The 19707-nt window shown below is 40.9% G+C and overlaps 2 protein-coding genes across 3 annotated transcripts; both read right to left on the bottom strand.

The window, feature by feature from the left end:
- Positions 1-263: 263 nt before the first annotated feature.
- On the bottom strand, positions 264-8305 carry cyp26c1 (cytochrome P450, family 26, subfamily C, polypeptide 1). The gene is made up of 7 exons (XM_085476951.1): positions 8215-8305; positions 7123-7480; positions 5617-5841; positions 5193-5468; positions 4911-5069; positions 3685-4092; positions 264-1769 (listed from the first exon to the last, which is right to left on the bottom strand). Exons 2-7 carry the CDS (start codon positions 7327-7329, stop codon positions 1425-1427), a joined length of 1620 nt encoding a protein of 539 aa, XP_085333077.1. The 5' UTR covers positions 7330-7480; positions 8215-8305; the 3' UTR covers positions 264-1424.
- A 2419-nt stretch (positions 8306-10724) lies between these two features.
- On the bottom strand, positions 10725-15726 carry LOC146695035 (uncharacterized). 2 transcript variants are annotated; one of them, XM_085476950.1, is made up of 5 exons: positions 15624-15726; positions 13337-13388; positions 12334-12489; positions 12005-12100; positions 10725-11839 (listed from the first exon to the last, which is right to left on the bottom strand). In XM_085476950.1, the coding sequence occupies exons 3-5, from the start codon at positions 12445-12447 to the stop codon at positions 11600-11602; spliced, it is 450 nt and encodes a 149-aa protein (XP_085333076.1). In that variant the 5' UTR covers positions 12448-12489; positions 13337-13388; positions 15624-15726; the 3' UTR covers positions 10725-11599. The 2 variants fall into 2 exon arrangements, with proteins under 2 accessions (XP_085333076.1, XP_085333075.1); XM_085476949.1 differs by having other exon boundaries at positions 12334-13388; positions 15624-15725.
- Between the last annotated feature and the right edge of the window lie 3981 nt (positions 15727-19707).

Below are 19707 nucleotides of genomic sequence, written 5' to 3'. Positions count from 1 at the left end.
CGTGTTGGGTCAAACCTCTGCTTTCTTGGCCTCTTCTCAGACACAGGATGTGACAAACTGTGACAAATTTAGTTTAGCATCTTCTAATTTACTCTTTACATCAACTGTACAGCAGCTACATGTGATACACTCAATGAACGCACAAACAGGACAAATTTACAGACTCCTTAAAGCAAAGAAAGTGCTATCTCCTTCCACAAATCCATCCACACCTCAGATTTCACAGCGCATCTATTAGACAGTCCTAGAATTAGACCAGTAAAAACAATAATAAAAAGTATAACTTTACTCTCAGTATATGCCGCTCTAAACAATAAAATATTTCTATGTTCTAGCAGTGATAAAGGTGTTATGGGCTTTACTAGTTAGTGTCTCTATCTATAAATTGTTACAGATAAAAGTACAACAGATATGATACATCGGCATTTTAAATACAGCTTATTCATAATGCTACTTCATTTGATACACATATAATAGCACTGTTAAGGATAGATAACATTCGTATAAAATGAACTTTATGTTCGGGTAGTTCCTGGTTGTCGGTTCAGCCTCACACATCCGGTCTCTCCAGTGTCCATTATGAGCATTCAGATATGGTTCTATTACAGAAAATCACATTTCAGCCTTAATCAAACTGTCACATTTCAAAGCTTGTTTCTCCACGTGGAGCTGCCTCGCAGCCAGTGCCATGCTCAGAGGCACTTCAGAGGCAACATGAAGTCCTAAGAAGTGAACAAAGGCAAAGTTCTAAATATAAGCTAGCAGATATACAGTACGTAGCACTTGGATATGTCCATAGTGATGATGTAAAAAGCTTATTTTATCAGGAAGGAGTGCAGAAAGGCGAAGATGCCAAGGCAGAGTGCAACAGGAAAGACAGGCAGCAGAAAATCATGACGCCACGTGTTTGTTTCACTGGATTTGAGTGGAAAGAAACATCCCTGAAACTGGATATATAGAAAATATACTGGTAAAAGATTATTAAAGTAGCGTGAAGGGAGGGTTTAAGAGTCCCTGAATAACTGTTTGTCCTCTGGATAGAAACTATTGCTAGTGACATGCGGTCCACTCATGACAGCAAAACTTAATCTCCTGTTTGAAAACTAGCAGGAAAAATGCTGCAAATTTTCATATTTTAATAACTTAAAATGTGTGTAAAAGTAAGTAAATGCTGGGAAACATGTAACATGGTTAAAATGTGCTTGTGCTACAACAGAAAGTCGTTTCTTAGGTTTGGGTCAGACCACTGAAGAAATGAAGTAACCCCCCACCCACCCATGTCCATGCAGATGAAAGGGGGCCTAAACTGCACCATCAGGACTGGCGAGGTCATTTTCTCTTTTCCTAGAGAGTTCCCAGAAGCAGGAAAGGTCAAACTGCCTCCCTGGTTGAGTTTCTCAGTGTCTATTTGTCTGTTTTTTTCTCTAAAGCTGGTAGTTGTAGGAAAAATGCACGTGCAGCCCGTTTACTGGGTGCACTATTGGCACTGTTTGCATCTTGGGGAAGTTCTCTGTAGCAAGGGTCCATTTGCAAGTCCCAATCAGCTCCACAGCGAGAGTCTTTAGGATGATCTGAGCCAGTTCTTTCCCTACGCAGCTCCGCACTCCGCCACCGAACGGCACGTAGCTGAACCGGGCCGACCGGCACTCATCCCGATCTGGGCTGAACCGTTCCGGGTCAAACAGCTCCGGGCTCTGGAAGACTGCTGCAGTCTCATGGGTGTCCCGGATACTGTACATTACACTCCAACCTTTTGGGATCTGGTAGCCCTGCAGAATAAGAAAGGCATTTCATTTTGATGATAGTGATATAAACTCTGACTCAGGGTTCTAAAACAGTTTCTGGACCTTGGTAATATAGCCACTGTCGGCAAAGGTTTACAAAACAATGCAGAGAAAATGTTGAAATTGAAAAAGTCAAAATTTTATTGTTTGGATGATTTTTAATTATTATTATAATTCTCAAAATCAAAGACTCACAAGTGAAAAATACAAATTAATTCAAGAGTCTTATGATGTTGACCTTTTAGTTTCTGCCTGACATAGAAAGCTGGAGGCTTTAGCGTGTTGAAAACTTCTTCATTCATTTGGTTTTCAGCTTCATTCATTCAGTCAGTCACTCATTATCCTGCTAATCCAGACTTCTCTATAAACTAATCCCAGTTATTTCTGCAGAGTTAGGATTTCCTTGTTTAGGTTCCAGAAGCACTCACTTGACCGAACAGGCATAAAGACATTTGCAGGAGCACAATTACGTCGTGCCTATACAAGTTAATACCGTGAGAAATAATTAGCATCACGCGCTCTATAATAGTACGGTGGAAATTCCTCTGCTATCGCTTTAAACGTCACTTGTCCTTTTTCAATGAAGGCAGCAAATTGGGGGCACACTGAGGGCAGGGAGGGGTTTTTAAAAGCAGTTTCCCAGGAGGGGCCGTCAAAGCGTAGACAGCCACGCCTCCGAACAAAGAGCCAAAATCAAAATTCAATAGACGCAAGGTTCGCTCTGCCTCCAGCATGAAGTTCTCTGAGAGCAATTCGATTCTGCGATGGACTAAATCACCCTCAGACTCACTGAGTGTCCACAAGGAGGCGTTCGACACATGTCAAACTTTAGCTTTGCTTCTACGGTAAAGAAGATAATGGCTACAGGCAGCTGGGTTTAGACGGACAGGATTGGTAAACAACAAAAACCCTCCCAAAAGGTCATTGTGTTATTGTATTACTCCAACAGAAGTATGAAAAGTGTCCAAGAATTTGTACCAGCTGTTATTATTTATTAAGCTTTGGCTACTGGGCAAGTCTTTGTGCTATTGACGACTTGCCGGACAAAACCCAGTTTGTGATTTTTTTTTTTTTGCTAATTTAATGGTCTGCCTCATTGAGGACTGAACTCTGAGCTTGTAAAACAGAAACGTTCCTTTCGTTGTTTCAAGCTAAAACATATACAGACATTTTATGGGGCCGTCAGCGGCTGGTAGCCAGTTAGAACATTTAACATTTGGCCCAAACCTACTGGATAAAACTATATGTTCATCTGTACTGGTTAAGGTTCAAAAAATATTGTCTAAGCATACTGTAGTTACCAACTGGATGGCTATCGGCTATTAGCTATTATTAGCTATTATTGGCTAAGTCTATCAATAGGGGGTTTTTTTGTGCAACTGATTGTTTTGGGGTTTTGTTTGCTGCCTCCTTGACATGTTAACTATGTAAATAATTAGCTTGCAAAGCACAATTGTTAAATACCACCAGAACGGTGCTTCCTTCAGTTTTTGTTGTGTCAAGCTAGTATAGAGAGTTGCTGATGACATTTACTGGGGCACATATATCAGCGAGCACCAGTTGCTGACTGTAGCCCAAACCTGTTGCATACACCACATCTCCACCCATACTGCTTGGACTAAATGTTATAGACTGTTATCTAAATGTATTTTAGTTGGAAATTTGACAGTTCTATATCATGTATCAGCAATTAATCGAGCCAATCGCTCGTTGGCGTATTTTTAGTTGAGCATTCATAAATTTCCCGCACAGCCCTTGTCAGTTCCAGGAGCAGAGACATGGAGATGATCCCTTTGGGATGAATAAGATTTAAATTCCTTTGTATTTGATAAAAATATATTGAGTTCTTTGTAAAACTATACAAATAAGTAAAATCTTCCTACCAGAGACTCAAACTTACATCTAGTTCAAACGTCTGCAGAGCTGTTCGGTAACCGCCAGAGACTGGCGGAAGGAAGCGGAGGACCTCTTTGACGACACAGTCGATGTAGCGGAGCTGGCTGAGCTTCTCCAGGCTCAGCCAGGGTACATGAGACTGCGACCGCGGGAAACCGTCTTCGTCTCTCTGATTCCGACACCCTCTGTTTAGCAGGCAGGTTGTTTCTGCGTCAGTGGCGCCCTCCTCTGTTTCCATGGTGACACCAGATTGAATGCAGCTGTTGTGAGATTCATAGCCGAGGTCTTCCGCCTCCAGTTCAACTCTGGCCTTGTCCACCACTGCTGGGTGGCGAAGAAGCTGCAGAACCAGTGATGTGGAGGCGCTGGCTGTGGTGGAGTGAGCAGCAAAGATCAGCTCCACTGCTGTTTCCTGCAAGAAGGGAGGTGGATGGGTTGGGTGGATGTCACCTGAACATACTGCTCTCAGGTTCACAGTCAGACCCGTGAGGTCCCTGAACGTCAACTGAGAGCCAAATAGCTTGCTCACAAATAATGTACCATCGGTGCACGACTGACCTTTTACCAAATTATCTGGCTCAATCGTTTTCACTCAGCGTTGACCATTAAAAACATCTTTAGCATGATTAAATGTACCTGTATGAACTGATGGACTTCTTTTCTCGGGCTGTTTTTTATTACAACCAAAAATGAATCAGTAACTGCCCCTACAGGTAAATTCTGAAGCTTTTAAAATTTCCCATATAAGGTGTTTTCTAATGAGCGACCTAATGAGACTACAGATTCACCACCATCATGCTGAACACAGAAGGCTCAGTCACAAAACTGGGTTTTAGTTTGTTTATAGCCTCAGATTTATGTTTTACTTTTGGTAATTGCTTCAAAAATCATAAAAAGCCTTTTATTTCTCACCATTAGCATCAATTTTAATGTCTACAGTGGTGTTCGAGTATCGCTTAGTGATAGCATAAATCACAAAAACTTCCTGAGATTGCAGCGGCCGCTGTGCTGTGCAGGAGCAGTATTTTAGACGCCAGCCGGTTTCAGAGTGTCCTGCTCATTGACAAACTGTGCCTAAGTGGTGGTTAAATATGACTGAGTGGGTCACAAAAACACTCAGTGTGTGCACACTCTGCACATCTGCATCTCAGTGTTGTCTTGTCCTATCATGACTTTCAGAAAGTGAGGCTGGCACATCCTTCCCCGCACTGTGGACATTAACTCTGGTACCTTGAGCTCCTGCATGCTGAGCTGCTGGTCGTTCTCCTTAGCGCTGGACAACATGTAATCAAAGGCGTCGTTATATTCCTCGTCCATGTGCTGCCGCTCCCTCTTCTCTTCAATGATTTTCTCCATGTGGGCGTGCAGGATTTCTCTGGCTTTTATCCCCTGACAGAAAAAGATTGACAAATTGCAAAGAATTCATGTGAAAGCCAACATGAATGACATTAATCGGCTTTTAATACCACGTTATCCATGTAGATTACACATAATGTCTTTAAGCTCCCCCACCTTGCGTAACCCACTAAGCGGGGCATCTATTGGCAGAGAGAAGAGGTTGTTCATCAGCTGCTCGAAGATCTTAGCCAGGTAAACGATCCGTTCCTCCTCCAGCTTCAGACCCAACAGGACCCTGACCGCGATGCGGAACGTCAGGGACTTGGCTGCACTGTACACGTCGACGGCGCCCGGCTCTGAGCACCACTTGGCGATTTCAGATTTGATGACGTCCTGAAGCCGGGGCAGGTAGGACTCCAGAGCACTCCGGCTAAACACTTTGGCCAGAATCTTGAAAGACATAAGGAAATGGAGAGAAAGGGGTCATGAAAAGTTCACAGCTTGTGCCCAGCAGACAACACCTTTTAGTGAAACCCGGAGCAGAACAGACAGTTTGTGAATCCAAACGTCAGTTCAACTTCCTGCTACACCTTCTTACTTTTCGCTTCCTCTTGTGGAGGTCTCCGATGGAGTTGACCAGGGTGTTGGGTCCCAGGATGATGCGTGTGCTCTGAGGCCACTGGGTGCACACCAGGCTGTGTTCCCCCAGCAGGATCTTGCGGATGTTTTCTGCACCCGTCACCCTGATGACCGGCTTCCCCAGGAGGTGGGTCTTAAACACATTTCCGTGACGCTCTCGCCTCGAGATGTGGAAGTTTGAACCCTGGAGGGTAGAAAGAGATATAAACTTTGTCATGAAGCAATGACTCATTAATACTTTTAGGCCAAATAAAACTGCAACAACTTTTTATACAAACACTTGGAGTCTCTCTCTGTTTTTGTCCTTTGGTGCAGGGAGTAATACACACAGCTGTGTCACTTGTTTTGGTTTCTTTTTGTTTTGTTTTTTTCCTCAGTAATATCTTCATTTCTTAGAACAAGAACATTTTTCAGAGGAAAATCTTTCTTTTTGCACCATTTTGGTCAAACCAGCTACTTTTACTTTTTTAATCTGTCATTTTATTTTACATAAAAACAGGCTGTCTCTGTTAATCTTTTTAACATGATAAACTTACATTAGGTAACATAGTTTGTGGTTAATTATAAACAACATACAGTCCAATATGACTTCAAGTGGGTCAGAGTATTAAAACAGCTCCATAATTAAATAACCTACATTTCTTTAAATATAAATGATCTAAGAACATTTAATGGACCATCCATTTGCACAAAGCTTGAGATACTTTTATAAAACATTTTCAACAGCATGTGCCTGAGGGATGACAGTGGATCTGCCCAAACCTTCACATGTAGACTTTTTGTAAGTAAACTGCTTATTTTACTCGCGATTCAAACAGCTTGCAGAGATATTTTTTAAATTCCGTAAGCTTTATACATTTTACTCCTTTTCAGTCATGCTTGCATCAGCTCACCAAGTGATGCAGTGCATTAAGCTGACAAATTAAAGATTTTAACGACTTTACTGAAATGCCTCTTACATTCACTCCTCCCGCTCGGGTTAGATTAACAGTTTGTGACCCTAAACTTTAGGGCAGGAGTGCATGTAGATAATATTAACAAGTGAAAACTAATGAGTTGGTGGGAGCGATTTAAGAAGGCGAAAATTTGGAGATGGGGAAATACGCGTGAGCTGTAAGGATGTGGAGAGGATGGATGAGAGGTGAATTCTTTTCTGTAGGGAAGACAGAGAGGGAAAGAGCGAGGTGGAAGAATTGAACAGAATTCTGTTTTTGCTCCATAACAAAGAATTACGCGCGGAGCATAAAGTCCGCACATGTCGCATCAACATCTGAACTGAACCCGCACAACAATCTGCTTCTCGAAACTTCCCGCGTTTCTTAACAAAGTATCGACACCGTGATTATTCAAACTTCCAGCAGTCCCGCGTGGATTAGAAGCCAATAACAGATGAGCATAGCTAAGGAAACACACACCTGCATTTTGGGGCTTAAAAATAAATAAACAAAAACTCGAGCTTACTCACCTGGAATAACCAGTGGAAAGTCTCTCCGACCAGTGGCCAGCCCATGGAGCCTCTCGGCAGCGGCAGGCGGCTCTCTTTGTCCCGAGTCAGACTCCAGCGGAGGCTCCACAGCTGCCGGGTCAGTGCCAGCAGCAGGACCGCGGAGAGAAGCGAAGTGAGCGCGGTGGCCAAGGCCGACAGCACTCCAAACTGAGGCAGGGGCAACATCTCCTCCGCGCTGGTCCGTTTCCCAGCATCCACCTGTGTCTGCGCGCTGAAATTGTCTGGGCTGTGCGTAAAGCTTCTCCCTGTCCGTCTGTCCGGAACTCTTTTTCTATTCCTCCTTTTTCCTTTTTTTTTCTCTGGTCTCCTGTAAAAGCTGCCCAAATAAAAACAAAAGGTCCGGGTGTGTTTACCCTCCGCTGCCCCAGAAATTACTCATTCAGCTCATCTCCGGAGAGAGCCAATGTAAACAGTTATTACAGCTACTTAGACCAAAACAATGACGACCATTACGCAGAAATATGCAGAGATGGCGCACACGTCTGCGATCATTTTTTCCAATTAAAACAAACTGTAGAGTGCGTCTCTTATAGCCTGACATTATTTTTAAAGCTGCGTGCATGTTAAAGAGTTTGCGCAGGCAGACGCACCTTTGAAAGAAATAAAAAGCCGATCATTGCGGATGGATGCGCCTGCACACACTCACACTCTGACTCTGGGCGAGCTACATGACAAACGTGCTCCTCTCCTGCGAGGAAACTCCCCTTCATTCCGCTGTCGCTGCTCCTTCAAAATGAGGAGTAGCTGTCAAGTATTCCAAATAGTTTTACAGGTTTGCGTGCGCCAGCTTGTCTATTAGGTTATGCACCTTTATAGGTACAGTTGAGGGGGCTCAGCCACCCTAACCCCCCGGGCGGCACAGAGTTTATAGAGCAGTGGCAATAAATCAGGTTTTAAAAAGAGGCAGAAGGAATAAAAGAGGGATTTGAATACAGTTGACTACAGTACGGAGCGAGGGGAAAAGTTCAGCAAATTGCTCTCTAGCTCTGATTTTCCCAGTAAATGAAGTAAGACGTTAGAGAGTTCGGTCCTTTTCAGATTCAAACTTACCTCCAAGCAGCTTCCTCTGAGCGCACGGTGACAGAAATCCGTTCAGGGTTTGGGGGAAAGTTTCTTTCTCGGCTCCTCTGAGAGAGACCGATGCCTGCTCCTCCACAGTGAGCGGGCTGCAGGGGGTTTTATAGAAAAAGCAGCGTGATCCACCTTCAATTGTGACGTTGGTTTGAATATGTTAAAAGGGCTCGGTGTTTCATTCACAGCGCTGCAGAGAGAGAGGGAAGCAAGAAAGAGGAAAACGTTTGGAGAGACGCAGCAGTGCGTCCTCAGTCTGTGTGTGTGTGTGTGTGTGTGTGTGTGTGTGTGTGTGTGTGTGTGTGTGTGTGTGTGTGTGTGTGTGTGTGTGTGTGTGTGTGTGGTGGGGGTGGCAGCGAGTGGAGGGGAAATCTGCAGGTATGTCCAATTAGTTGTGCAGAGGTTTCAGACAGGAGCTCCGTTTAAATTCAGAGCGAAGAAAATGGATCAGAGGCAAAAATTCACGACTGCATTCGACTTTAAATTTTCCAACAAATAACAAAGAAATCCGGCATTAAATGCGCAAGATCCAAAGTTTAACCCAATATTTTTGAATTCATTTCTTTAAATTTCAGCGATAAGTTTTGATCCTTGTTCCTCCAGAAAGAGGGGGAAACAGAATCTCTCACCCGAAATCTATGAGCCAGAAATACAGCAACAGCCTCATTTATTCTTATTGTATTCTAATTTTTGCGTCATAACTTTTGCACTGTCCACTTCCTGCTGTGACAAAACAAATTTCCCACGTGTGGGACTAATAAAGGTTATCTTATCTTATCTTATCTTAACAGGATATTTCCTCGTTTTTGAATTTGGCCTCAGCAGGGAACTTCAAATCCCTCCTCGACACTCCAGCAGCGCAGTTTTCATTTCCCGGGCAGATTCCTTCAATTAATACAAAGACTGAGACGGATTTCTGACCACATCCACTCAAGCCTCTGTTAACGGGATCCGTGTGATTTTAAGGTGGCGTTTCTTAAAAAATTAATGAAGCCGGTAACACGATTTTAAACACAAACTTTGGAAGCTTGCTGTCTAGATTTACGATGGATTTGGTCGCAGTCTGTGTGCGCAAAACGGCGCAAAATCTGCACTTTTTAATGCAAAAAAAAGCCTCGTGGGGTCACAGCGGGGCCAATCCACCAAACCTCCAGTCTGCTGTCATTTCTTTTGAACACACATAAACATTTCCTCATTATTTAAAATTCATTTTATTTATAATTGTAATTTCTTTCTTTTTTGGGGGTGGATTAAAACTGGGATTATCTCATTAAACCTGCCTTTGTAAAACTGGGCACATCATCTCCAGCTGTTGTTGGCGTGTCCTCGCGCTGCGTTTACATTTGACTGGTGCTGATTGGAGAGTTTGTTAGCTGGTGTCTTTTATCCAAACTGAGGCGGAGAGGTGGATGAGCTCCGCCCCGGCAGACTGATGGAAACACGGCCTCGCTGCTGGTTTTTACACCTATTAACAGGACGGTTCTGTGTGAATTCCACTCAGCGCTTTAGAAGCACAGCCTGGTCGCATTTGGGCTCAGGGAGGGAGGGAAACCCCGGAGAGCTCCGACATGAACTTACGGTTTGGAATAAAATGATTGGATTTTAATTTCTGAAATCAAACACAAATCAAAGAAAAATAAAACAAACACAAATCATAATCGTTTTAAACCATCTCGTGTTCCAGTAAAGTTTCTGCAGATTATTATGAAATGTTTTGTAAATTTGAAAGGTGTCCCGTGGAGTGTTTTACCACTCTCAGTGCAGCTTTCCACGCAGGATTGTATTTGTTGTTGTGCACTGGGTTAAAATGGGCTGGACAGATGAACGACAAGTGAAATCTGATGATCTGAGTTTATGTTTTGATTCCAGTGGATGCCATGGAGATGCTCACTCAACAAGATGGGACGTAACCCCACCTCACAGCCCCGCCCACACTCTAAACGCATCCTTTTTTTTCTGCTGCGGTTGAAAATCTTCTTCCGGTGAAGCTCTGCAAGGTAACTCCCAAAAAGTTAAAAGAACTCCAAGGTTTTGTGTTTCAGTGCATTCAAAAAGTACCACTGCAAAGTTAGAAAGACGTCTTCATTCACTTCTTTGATAAGTTGTTATTCACTGAAAAAAAATGTTTTGTTCAATTTACTCAATTTTTTTATGACAAGTGGTTGCACGAAATAAATTTGTTTGAATCCAGAAATATTTTTTAAGTACACTGAATTTAATTTAAGCGAGTAAAACCAACATATATTTTTAAGCTACTTTAACTTAACTGTTGTGGATACGTCTTAGTCAAATATTATTAGTAAGTCCAACTAAGGTCGTGTTAAATGTACCAGAATAATTTGTTTCCTTTACACTTATGTCCCAAACTTATATTCAAATCAATCAAATTGTTAATTTCTCTCTATTTCAATTAAGTTAAGTTTACTTAAAAAAATATTGCTTACCCTGATTTGTAGTTTTTAAAAACGTCAATAATGAAAACTACAACATTCTTTCACATCATTTATTAATGCAAAATTTGTTGCAAACAGAATAAGAATCCACATCTCTAAGGGAAATTGCTGCAATTTGTATAATACAAATTACAAAACTTTTGCCTATGAACTAGTAGCTTTAAAAAGCTGTATTCAAACAAAACAGAAACAACAGACAAGAGAAATGTTAACCAATGTTTCTCTTCCTCTAAAAAAGAAAAAAACAAACAAACTCCTTACATAAAAGAATAAAACACTACCAGCAGTATAATGTATCACAATTAGAAACTGATGCATCCACAAACTAACCAGTTTCAGACTTGCTGTTCTGCGATCCATATTTAGAAATTGCATTTTAATAAGGTAATTAGACTTAAAATTAAACTTGTGTTTTCCTTACTGCTTATTGACCACTGTCTTTCCATTCTAGTCCTTCCTTGAAGATTCTGAATGTTTTACATATTTTCTGACCTAACATACTCGCTTCAAAACAATTAATAGTCTTTAAAGTGTTACCAGTGTGCTGCAGTGTGGTAATCATGAATGGTTTTTTTTTTTTTTTTTTATCCAGTTGAGTTAACACTGATTATACGCAGGGCAGCAGCTATAACTGAATAATTACAAAGTTGCTCTTCAAGCTACTCAAATGTACCACACGTGAAACATTCATTATTGAAAGTTAAAATGTTCAATCGAAACATAACACAGAACAAATGATGGTTGTACAAGAGTTTCACTCCTATTCACAAGAGCACCAGTCATTGGTAATTTACATAACAGCATTCTCTTGATGTGTTATTTTAGAAATCTTCCTATCCAGTAGCAATTTTGTTCTTCAGCCCAAAGACTTTGGGGGAGAGCTTTTCACCATCGAATCCCATCAACACTTTCTAAATGAATTCATAATAGTCCTTCAATTCCTTGGGGAAGGCTAGGTTTAGTGCATAGATTACTCCAAGCATCAATGCACAAGCTTGGGCCAGAGATCCAATGTTGTCCATGACTATCTCCCCTTCAACAAATATTCCAATGTCATCATAATGTCCATTTTGTCCATCCTCCCTGTTGATGACATAAATGCCCATGGTGTGCTTCTTCAGGTCTCTCTGGATATCATCTCCTTCAATGTCCTAAACATTTAATAAAAAGGTAAAAGAAAAAACAATTAACTCTACAATTAAATTCCAATCTAGTCGTTTGTGTGTGTGTGTGTGTGTGTAATACACACACACACAGATATCTATCTAAAAAGTGTGTGTATAGATGACTTGCTTACAATGACTTAAATGACTTACAAAGAACTCCCGAATAAGGCTTCCGTCCTCTTCACCAAGGTAGAGGCAAAGTGCCCTGAGAACTGCTTCCCTTTTCACTTTAACATCACTTTCAGCCTGTTTAAAGAGAGTTGCTGATTAAACCAATTTGGAAAAAAGAACAATGTCTGACATTCGCAATAAGTAAATTTTATCATGTGTCAGTTCAAACATAGTAAATAAAATTTATATATGAAATTTCAAAATTTAGATTGCTTGGCTGGTCACCTAAAACGGCTTATTGGACTCACCAGTGACCTGCCACTTAAGACAAAAGAAATCCAAATAGAATTTGCAATATTCAGATTTACCTCTTGCATGATCTGCAAGTGGTGGGCAAGTTTCTGCCCAGAAACACCGCCCTTCTTCTGGAAAACTGTCATCAACTGAGGTGTAATTCTGTCTAACTGTGCCGCGAAGGTCATCTCCAGTTGAAGTGTTGTAATACACTGGAATTCAGCATTTACCTGTATCTCTCACTCACACACACACACACACACACACACACACACACACACACACACACACAAAAAAAGAAGACTGGTGCTTAATCATTGGTATGATTATTTTGTTATTTCTTCATTAAATGCTACAATGCAATTGCCATCACTTCATAAAGCATGATTATCATATGGGTTAGTATACAGTGCATGAAGGATGTTACTACTGTTAATCAAAGAAGAAATGAATGGCATCAGTCCATTTAACGGGTTTAAAGGGTTTTAAAAAGCAGATATTTGTCTGTTTCAGGTGGTTGGCAACACATTTTCCTGTGCTCTTTGTCCACTGGTGGGAGTGTCTCACCTGTGAGGTCAGCGGGGCAGAACTCTGCCATCAGCAACAGAGAGCAGAGAAAATTTAGATGTGCAACTAAAAACATGCTTGCCATGTAAGCCCCAAACATCTCTGAAATTGCTCTGCAAACTTCAGAGTACTTATACTTCAGGAGTCCTGTGGGTACCGTAAAGACTCATGTATGCAAACAAACCACATTTTTTTTTGCAATCTGATCCTTTTTCTCTTGGCTGTTTCCTTCAGGGATCACCACAGTGAATGATCCACCTCCATCTAACCCTATGCTCTGCATCCTCTTAACTCACAAGAACTAAATTCCTGTTTTTCATTTCACTTTCGCAAGTTTTTTTTTTCTTTTGTCCTGGATAAAAGAAATTTAATCATATATATTAATTGATATTAATTAATATCAATATTAATAATCACAAGAACCCTTAAGATGAGATAGATAAACTTGTCCCTGCAATACTGTGACAAATACTGTTGTGATAAATATGTAAGGAATTTGCATGTACTTACCAAAATAACACCATCTTCTTGAATAAACAGTAACACATAAGGGGAAGAAAATCTGCCAGAAAAGGAAGACAAATAAAAAAAAAACTTTAGAAAGACAAACAATTACCGTTTCCAAGCCATTAGTGCATTACTTCATGATACTCCCTTGTAACAAAACAAATCTTACTTGTGCCTCTGTGCAAACTACAGATGGCACGATACCACTTTTTTATGTCCGATACCGATATCATAAATTTGATTATCTGCCGATGCCGATATGAATCCGATAGTGTATTTTATAATAAATAAAACTGTTTTTATAAATATTTTGCTGCATTTTGTATAAGTTCATACTCAGTTTTAAAAACAAAACATTAAAGCTATTCTGTTATACCTGTATGCAAAAAATACACTGCACCCAAAATATTTTATACTTCAGCAATACTGATCAACCTAAAAAACTTACACCATCCTCCTTATTCAGGTATTCTAAACAGTACATAGAAATATTAAACTAACTAATAGGACTGCCAACTCCCAGCAAAAATATTAGGAAACCACCCCGCACCCTTCGCCTGATAATGCTTAATTGACGTAATCTACTTTAATGCACAGAAATCAATTATTTTTCTATAATAATTTGATTCAACATTTTTCTTCAATACAGTTGCAGACAGCGCAGACAGCGTACCTTCCCAAAGGAAAAAGTGCTATATGTACTACTATTACTAGGGCATATATTAGACTTAATATTTACTACATACAATAATGGATCTCTATACATTTAACCAGATCACCACTTTGGTAGTAAGATTTAGAATAATTATTTATTAAAAGCTAGACACTTTAAATGAGAATAAGAAAGAAAATTATGTCTTTGTGTCTCCCTTTCCCTGTTAATGCCCTACCTGGCCCCCTGGCAAAACTTTGCTAGATCCGCCCCTGCACAGTTACCAGCTGTCAGCTACCTAAAAAAGGATCCTGGAGTTATTTGTCTCTCAGAAACAGTTCATAACTTCCCTTCAACTCATTCATGTGACCTAAAATGTAAACCTGTTTCTTCATTACCTGTTCAGCTCTAATGATTCAGTAAAAACTTCTCCTGGTTTCACCTTCATGTTTCCTTCTCACCACATATCCAAACTATCATGACCAGCAGCTATTACGGCTGTGGCTCCAGAAAACATAAGCGGATACTAGAAGTAATATTAAAAAATTCTAGCAACAGCTTATCAAGCTTAAACGTGCTGCTGTTGTTTATCTGCCGTTTTCCTCTTTCTAGCGCAAACTGGGTGACTAACAAATGAGAGAGACTAGCGACAGAAAAGCCGATCACCTGATAATCGATCAGTTTCATGATTGAAGTAGCAACAGGAGAGGGAGGGGGGAGAATGAGGGAAGAAGTTTTAGCTGTTCAGCATGAAGACACCGAATAACTCCAGCTTTGTGTCTTTTTTCATTCTAGCTGAAGTATAAAACAAATCGCTTCCTTTCCCCCTCAATACAAAACTCCGACAGCCAGTCCAGCTGTGGCTCCATACATCGGTTGTTAAGCTCAACATGGAAATACTATGCAAACATAAAGAGATGAACTTACACACTTGCTTTACTTCTCTGTGTTAGTTTTCTCTGAGATTAAATGCAGCGGTTTGGAAGCACGTAGCGAGGCTTTAAATGCTAAACCAGACCGCTGACAGGTCTTGCACTCAACAGCTCTATCAAGTGAAGCAACTTCTTTTCTGAGTTAATTTCAGTTCTGACAAACATCACTCTCAGTGCCTTTTGATCTCACATTTTTGGCAACCACTGAGTTATTCTCCTCCACAGTTTACAACCATTATTTTTTTCTGCACAAAAGACGTTGTGCAACGCCAATCCTACTTATTTCCTACTGCACCCCTGACTGTGCAGGTGCGTTCAGAAGCCCCCTCCCCCGCCCGACTATTCCTTAATGCCAATGTTGTGGCGGGAGGGACGATTTCTCCACTTAAAACTGCAGGCGACTGTACAGTGAACTTTACAGCTAACTACAGAGAAATTGCCTCGTTCCATAATTTGTTAGTACAAAGTGTGCCACAAGAACTAAGCTAAAAACATATGACATTTTAACGCATCAATACAATTACTCTTTTAATAGAGCAGTAGCTAATAGAGCACATAGCTAGCTTAAGTCAAATTCACGACAAAGTTCAGAGGTGTACAACTACTTAGACTTCTTTCTCCATGTGCACACGTCTTAAAGAGTCAACATGCTTTGACTGAGGTAAAAAAAAAATAAAACAAAAACGACCGTAAAAGGTTTACTTACCGAAGCTAGACCACCTTTATATGAAGTTGTGCGATTAACTTGAGCCCGCTTGCAGCACACAAAGAGTCCGCTTCTTCAGTCCGCGTGCAAAATGGTGGCCTGTCCTAACGCATGCGCAAAATGGCCCAGCAGGAGGCTATGAAAAACATACTTAAGCATTTTGAGCTACATTTAATTAACTAAAATTAATTGGATTAAAACGCAGGGAATGTATTCTGGAGTTACTCGAATTATATATGTAGACAGGAATTACTCATTTGAATTAAAAAGATATACCAAAATATAATATGCTATATTTAAAAGGAGACAATATCACTTCTTTCAGTGTTCTTACAGAAGAGCATTTAACCCACGGGTGACCATCCAGGGGGGAAACACTCTGAGTCCTGGACCTGTGAGTCTGCTCTCAGAGATCACACATCCAAATATTCCAAGGACTTCAAGCGTCCACCACTCTGTGTTAACCCGAGCTGCAGACCTGAGAGTCCATTTTTCACAGAGCTGCAGTAACACAAATTTACCCTGAAACATTTGAAGGACCAAGTTCTCTTCATGAGATCATTCAAAATGCTCCTCATTAAATGAACATTTAAAAAGTCCTCAACCTTCAACCCTTAAAGGACTTTATTAGAAAACAGACCTGACTTTGTTTATTTCCTACCGCATCTTTCCACCTGGAATTTATTCATAAAAATCTGCGATCAGGTGGAGGGTTTTTAAATTTGAATTTTAGTCATTTTTCATGTGTTGATTTGCGATCAAATAATCCTTTTACGTTTTTACCTTATCACCTTATACCCTTTTTTCCCAGCAGAGGAAACCTCATTGAAATGCAGACACCTTGAAGTTCCCTTTGCAGATCTTTATTTTCACACTGAACTCGGTTCACTCCTGGTGTCACAGACACAAAGGTAAATGAACACTAAACGACCACAAAACATGCAAAATATTTTAGCTTTAGCGCTCACGGCAAAGCTCCCCATCAGCCATCATCACGACCATGCCAAGCTCACATTGTCTTTAGTTTCTACTGAAAGAGCAGAAAACAAGCACTGTGAAATGATTAATGTTAGTGCTTCTCCTGCAAAATGGTTCAAATTGCCAAAAATAAAATAGTTAATTACTTGAAAAAGGAAAAAAAATCCCAGAAAGTCAAAATATTTAAGATAATAGTTCAACAGTTTGTTGTGCTTTGCTCGTGCTTCGGGTTCATATTGTACTGAAGGCCAGTGAGTAACAGCGCAGAGCTCCATGAATACAAGAAAACCATCTCTGTGCAGTTTGCAGTGAAGCCATGCTTCCAAAGGAGGAAACAGAAACCTGTAGTGTGTGATAACTTTGCTCTCAGAGGATAGGAGAGGAAGATGAGAGACTTTTAGAGATGAATTTAAATCACGATTTCATTCTATTCAAAGGTCACAAGGAGGGAAAAAGTTTTTTCAAATCTTATTTTGGGGCAAAGAAAGCAACTCTTCAGGCTGTGAGTGGATATAGTGTACACGCAGCTCTCATCTCCTGCTAGTCACGGAAATGAAAGTTCTTCTGGATGATACTTAGACAGAATAAAAGCCCATATGCAGCCACGATAGAGCCGTAAGCCTCAAACCCAGCAGCTGATCACAGCTGGTCTACTGGAGGTTCCCCAGCTGCTAAGCCAAACTGTGGCCATGCAACTCAGGTTTGTGCTCATCTGCTGATCAGCATGCCGACCAATCGATACACAACGAAAACCCCAGAATACCTCTACAACCTGTCTGAAAGGAGACTGGAGCTTCATTTTCTGCCTTCATGTGTGAACTTGTTAATTAAACAGCTTCATGTTATCCAAAGCGCCATAATCTCCAGACACATCTGAGACATCCACGACTGCCGGGGAATGCCCCAAACCCACAACGCTCACGTTTCACATCGAAATGAATCTTTCTTTCATATGTGCTGTCACAAAGATGGGACCAAATTAGAGCTGGAAAAAAATAAAAACTCTCAATATTAAGAGATCCTGAAATATGACTGAATTTGAATGCACTGCATTGATCTTTACTACATACACTCTCCAATTATTTGTGAACAAACTAACCTGCAACAGTCAGTGGAAGCCAAACGGATCAAGCTTGTGAGGGCTCGAGTTCAAAATCACAAATTCTTGTGAATCACGTGACCAACATAGAAAAACCCCACAGCCTCACAGTTTTACTGCCCGCCGCCGTCTACCACCTGTTTCTTTGTTTTTGCAGAAATTTAAAGGGACATTTTATCTCCAGATCAAATCTAAATACACTCACAGCCACATTATTAGGTGCACCTGTTCAATAGCTCGTTCAAGCAAATATCTGATCAGCCAATCACACGGCACCAACTCAGTGGTGAAGATGACTTCCTGAAGTTGAGCTGAGCATCAGAATGAAGAGGGAAGGTGATGTAAGTGGTGTTGGACATGGCTCGCTTATTTGCCTCTGAATATTTCAGAAACTGACGATTCAAATTAGTTTTATTTGTATAGCGACAAATCACAACAACCGGTGCCTCAAAGTAAAGACCCAACATTTACACAAAGAATACAGAAAACACCAACAATCGTGTGACACGAAAATCTCAAAGGTTTACGGAGGAAGGTCAAGTATACACAGGTCAAAGAGAGCAGCCAGGCTGCTTTGAGCTGATAGGAAGGCAACGATAATTTAAATAACCATTTGTTCCAACCAAAGTATGCAGAAGAGCATCTCTGAGCACAGGAGCAGCTGAGCGGCTCACAGAAACTGGAAAACAGAAGATTGGACAAATGGTCCTGATCAGCAGTTTGTGGTCATGATGTGGGGATACTTACAGTCCCATGTGAGTATCATTTAAACTCCACAGCCTTCCTGAGTATTGTTGCTGACCGTGTCCATCCCTTTGTGACCGCACTGCACAATCTTCTGATGTCACAAAGCTCAGATCATCATTATCAGTTTCTTCAACACGATGATGAGTTCGCTGTCACCAGATGTCCATCTAGATTACAGATCCCCATCGTGGAAGCAGCCGACAAATCTGCAGCGACTGTGTGATGCTGTCGTGTCAACAAGGAGGAAAATATCTGAGGAATTTTTCCAGTGACTTGTTGAATCTGTGCCACAAATGATTAAAGCATCTCTGAAGGGAAAATGAGATCCAACCTGGGGCGTACCTAATAAAGTGTCCAGTGAACATATTTCCCCTTATTCTTGATGGGTTTACAGTAAACTGTCTACCTAATTTTATAAATAATGGAAACAACTGACACACCTTATGGAGCTCAAAGTGCACATAAATAAATAAATAAATAAATAAATAAATATTAACATTTCTTTTTGTTTCTTCAAATGACGGCACGGTTACTTAAAAGCAGATGGTAGATCAAGAAAGCAGGAACAAAATAGTTCCTACGTAAATGTGTATTTTTATTCTTTGCCAAGTCAAATGAATTTTTGAAAGTTTTACTGATTTCTTTATTTTTCTTCCACGTCGAGGCGTTTCCACCGTCTAAACACACCAACAGCTCTGCGGCGTCGGGAGGAAACCAATGATTCAAGTGGTTTTGGTGTGGTGTGTCCTGGAGCTACGGTGGATTCATTTATTCATGTCGAAGCGGTCTGATATGTGAAAGGGGGCTGTCACAAACCAATTCAGTAAAAAGTAAATCAATAAACCACCGTTTATAAGAGCTGTTCCCCATTTGAACATCTTTGGGAATCTGTTTCTCAGTGGGATTAAAAGAAACAGCAAAAAAGAGACACAACCGTTGTTCTCTCCGGAGACACAAACACACGTTCTCAGATGCATTTCCTGCCCTGTTGTCTCATCCTGTTAAAGGCCCATTCCACTAATCCCAATCCTGAGCTTTTAAAAGCTTTTGTAACAGAGACCTTTTCTCCGGCGGCGCCTCGGGCTTCTTTAATCCACAATAGTCCAGATCACAGGTCTGGTTTCAAACCAAAATACAACAGACGGGGTTCGTTTGAGAAGCGGTTCCTCTCAGTGAGAGTCATTGTTGTAAAGTTTGTTACTGACGTGCTGTAAATGGCTAAATGTGACAGACAGAGAAGCTGGAACAGATCCCGAGGAT

The sequence above is a fragment of the Copadichromis virginalis genome, linkage group LG13 (genome assembly GCF_057382275.1).
Source record: "Copadichromis virginalis isolate Kocher_CV1m ecotype Utaka linkage group LG13, C_Virginalis_male_GT1.1, whole genome shotgun sequence".
In the NCBI taxonomy this organism is placed as follows: domain Eukaryota; kingdom Metazoa; phylum Chordata; class Actinopteri; order Cichliformes; family Cichlidae; genus Copadichromis; species Copadichromis virginalis.
The sequence above is the reverse complement of the archived record's forward strand: the minus strand, read 5'-3'. Positions and strand labels throughout refer to the sequence as shown.

Excerpts from the sequence above, each read along its gene's own strand:
- cyp26c1 (XM_085476951.1), bottom strand. The coding sequence starts at position 7,329 with ATGTTGCCCCTGCCTCAGTTTGGAGTGCTGTCGGCCTTGGCCACCGCG. Across the intron at positions 5,469-5,616 it reads TCCACAAGAGGAAGCGAAAA|ATTCTGGCCAAAGTGTTTAG; the intron begins GTAAGAAGGTGT and ends ATGTCTTTCAAG. Across the intron at positions 5,070-5,192 it reads CGCTTAGTGGGTTACGCAAG|GGGATAAAAGCCAGAGAAAT; the intron begins GTGGGGGAGCTT and ends TTTTTCTGTCAG.
- LOC146695035 (XM_085476950.1), bottom strand. The coding sequence starts at position 12,447 with ATGACCTTCGCGGCACAGTTAGACAGAATTACACCTCAGTTGATGACA. Across the intron at positions 12,101-12,333 it reads ACTTGCAGATCATGCAAGAG|GCTGAAAGTGATGTTAAAGT; the intron begins GTAAATCTGAAT and ends CTCTTTAAACAG. Across the intron at positions 11,840-12,004 it reads GCCTTATTCGGGAGTTCTTT|GACATTGAAGGAGATGATAT; the intron begins GTAAGTCATTTA and ends TTAAATGTTTAG.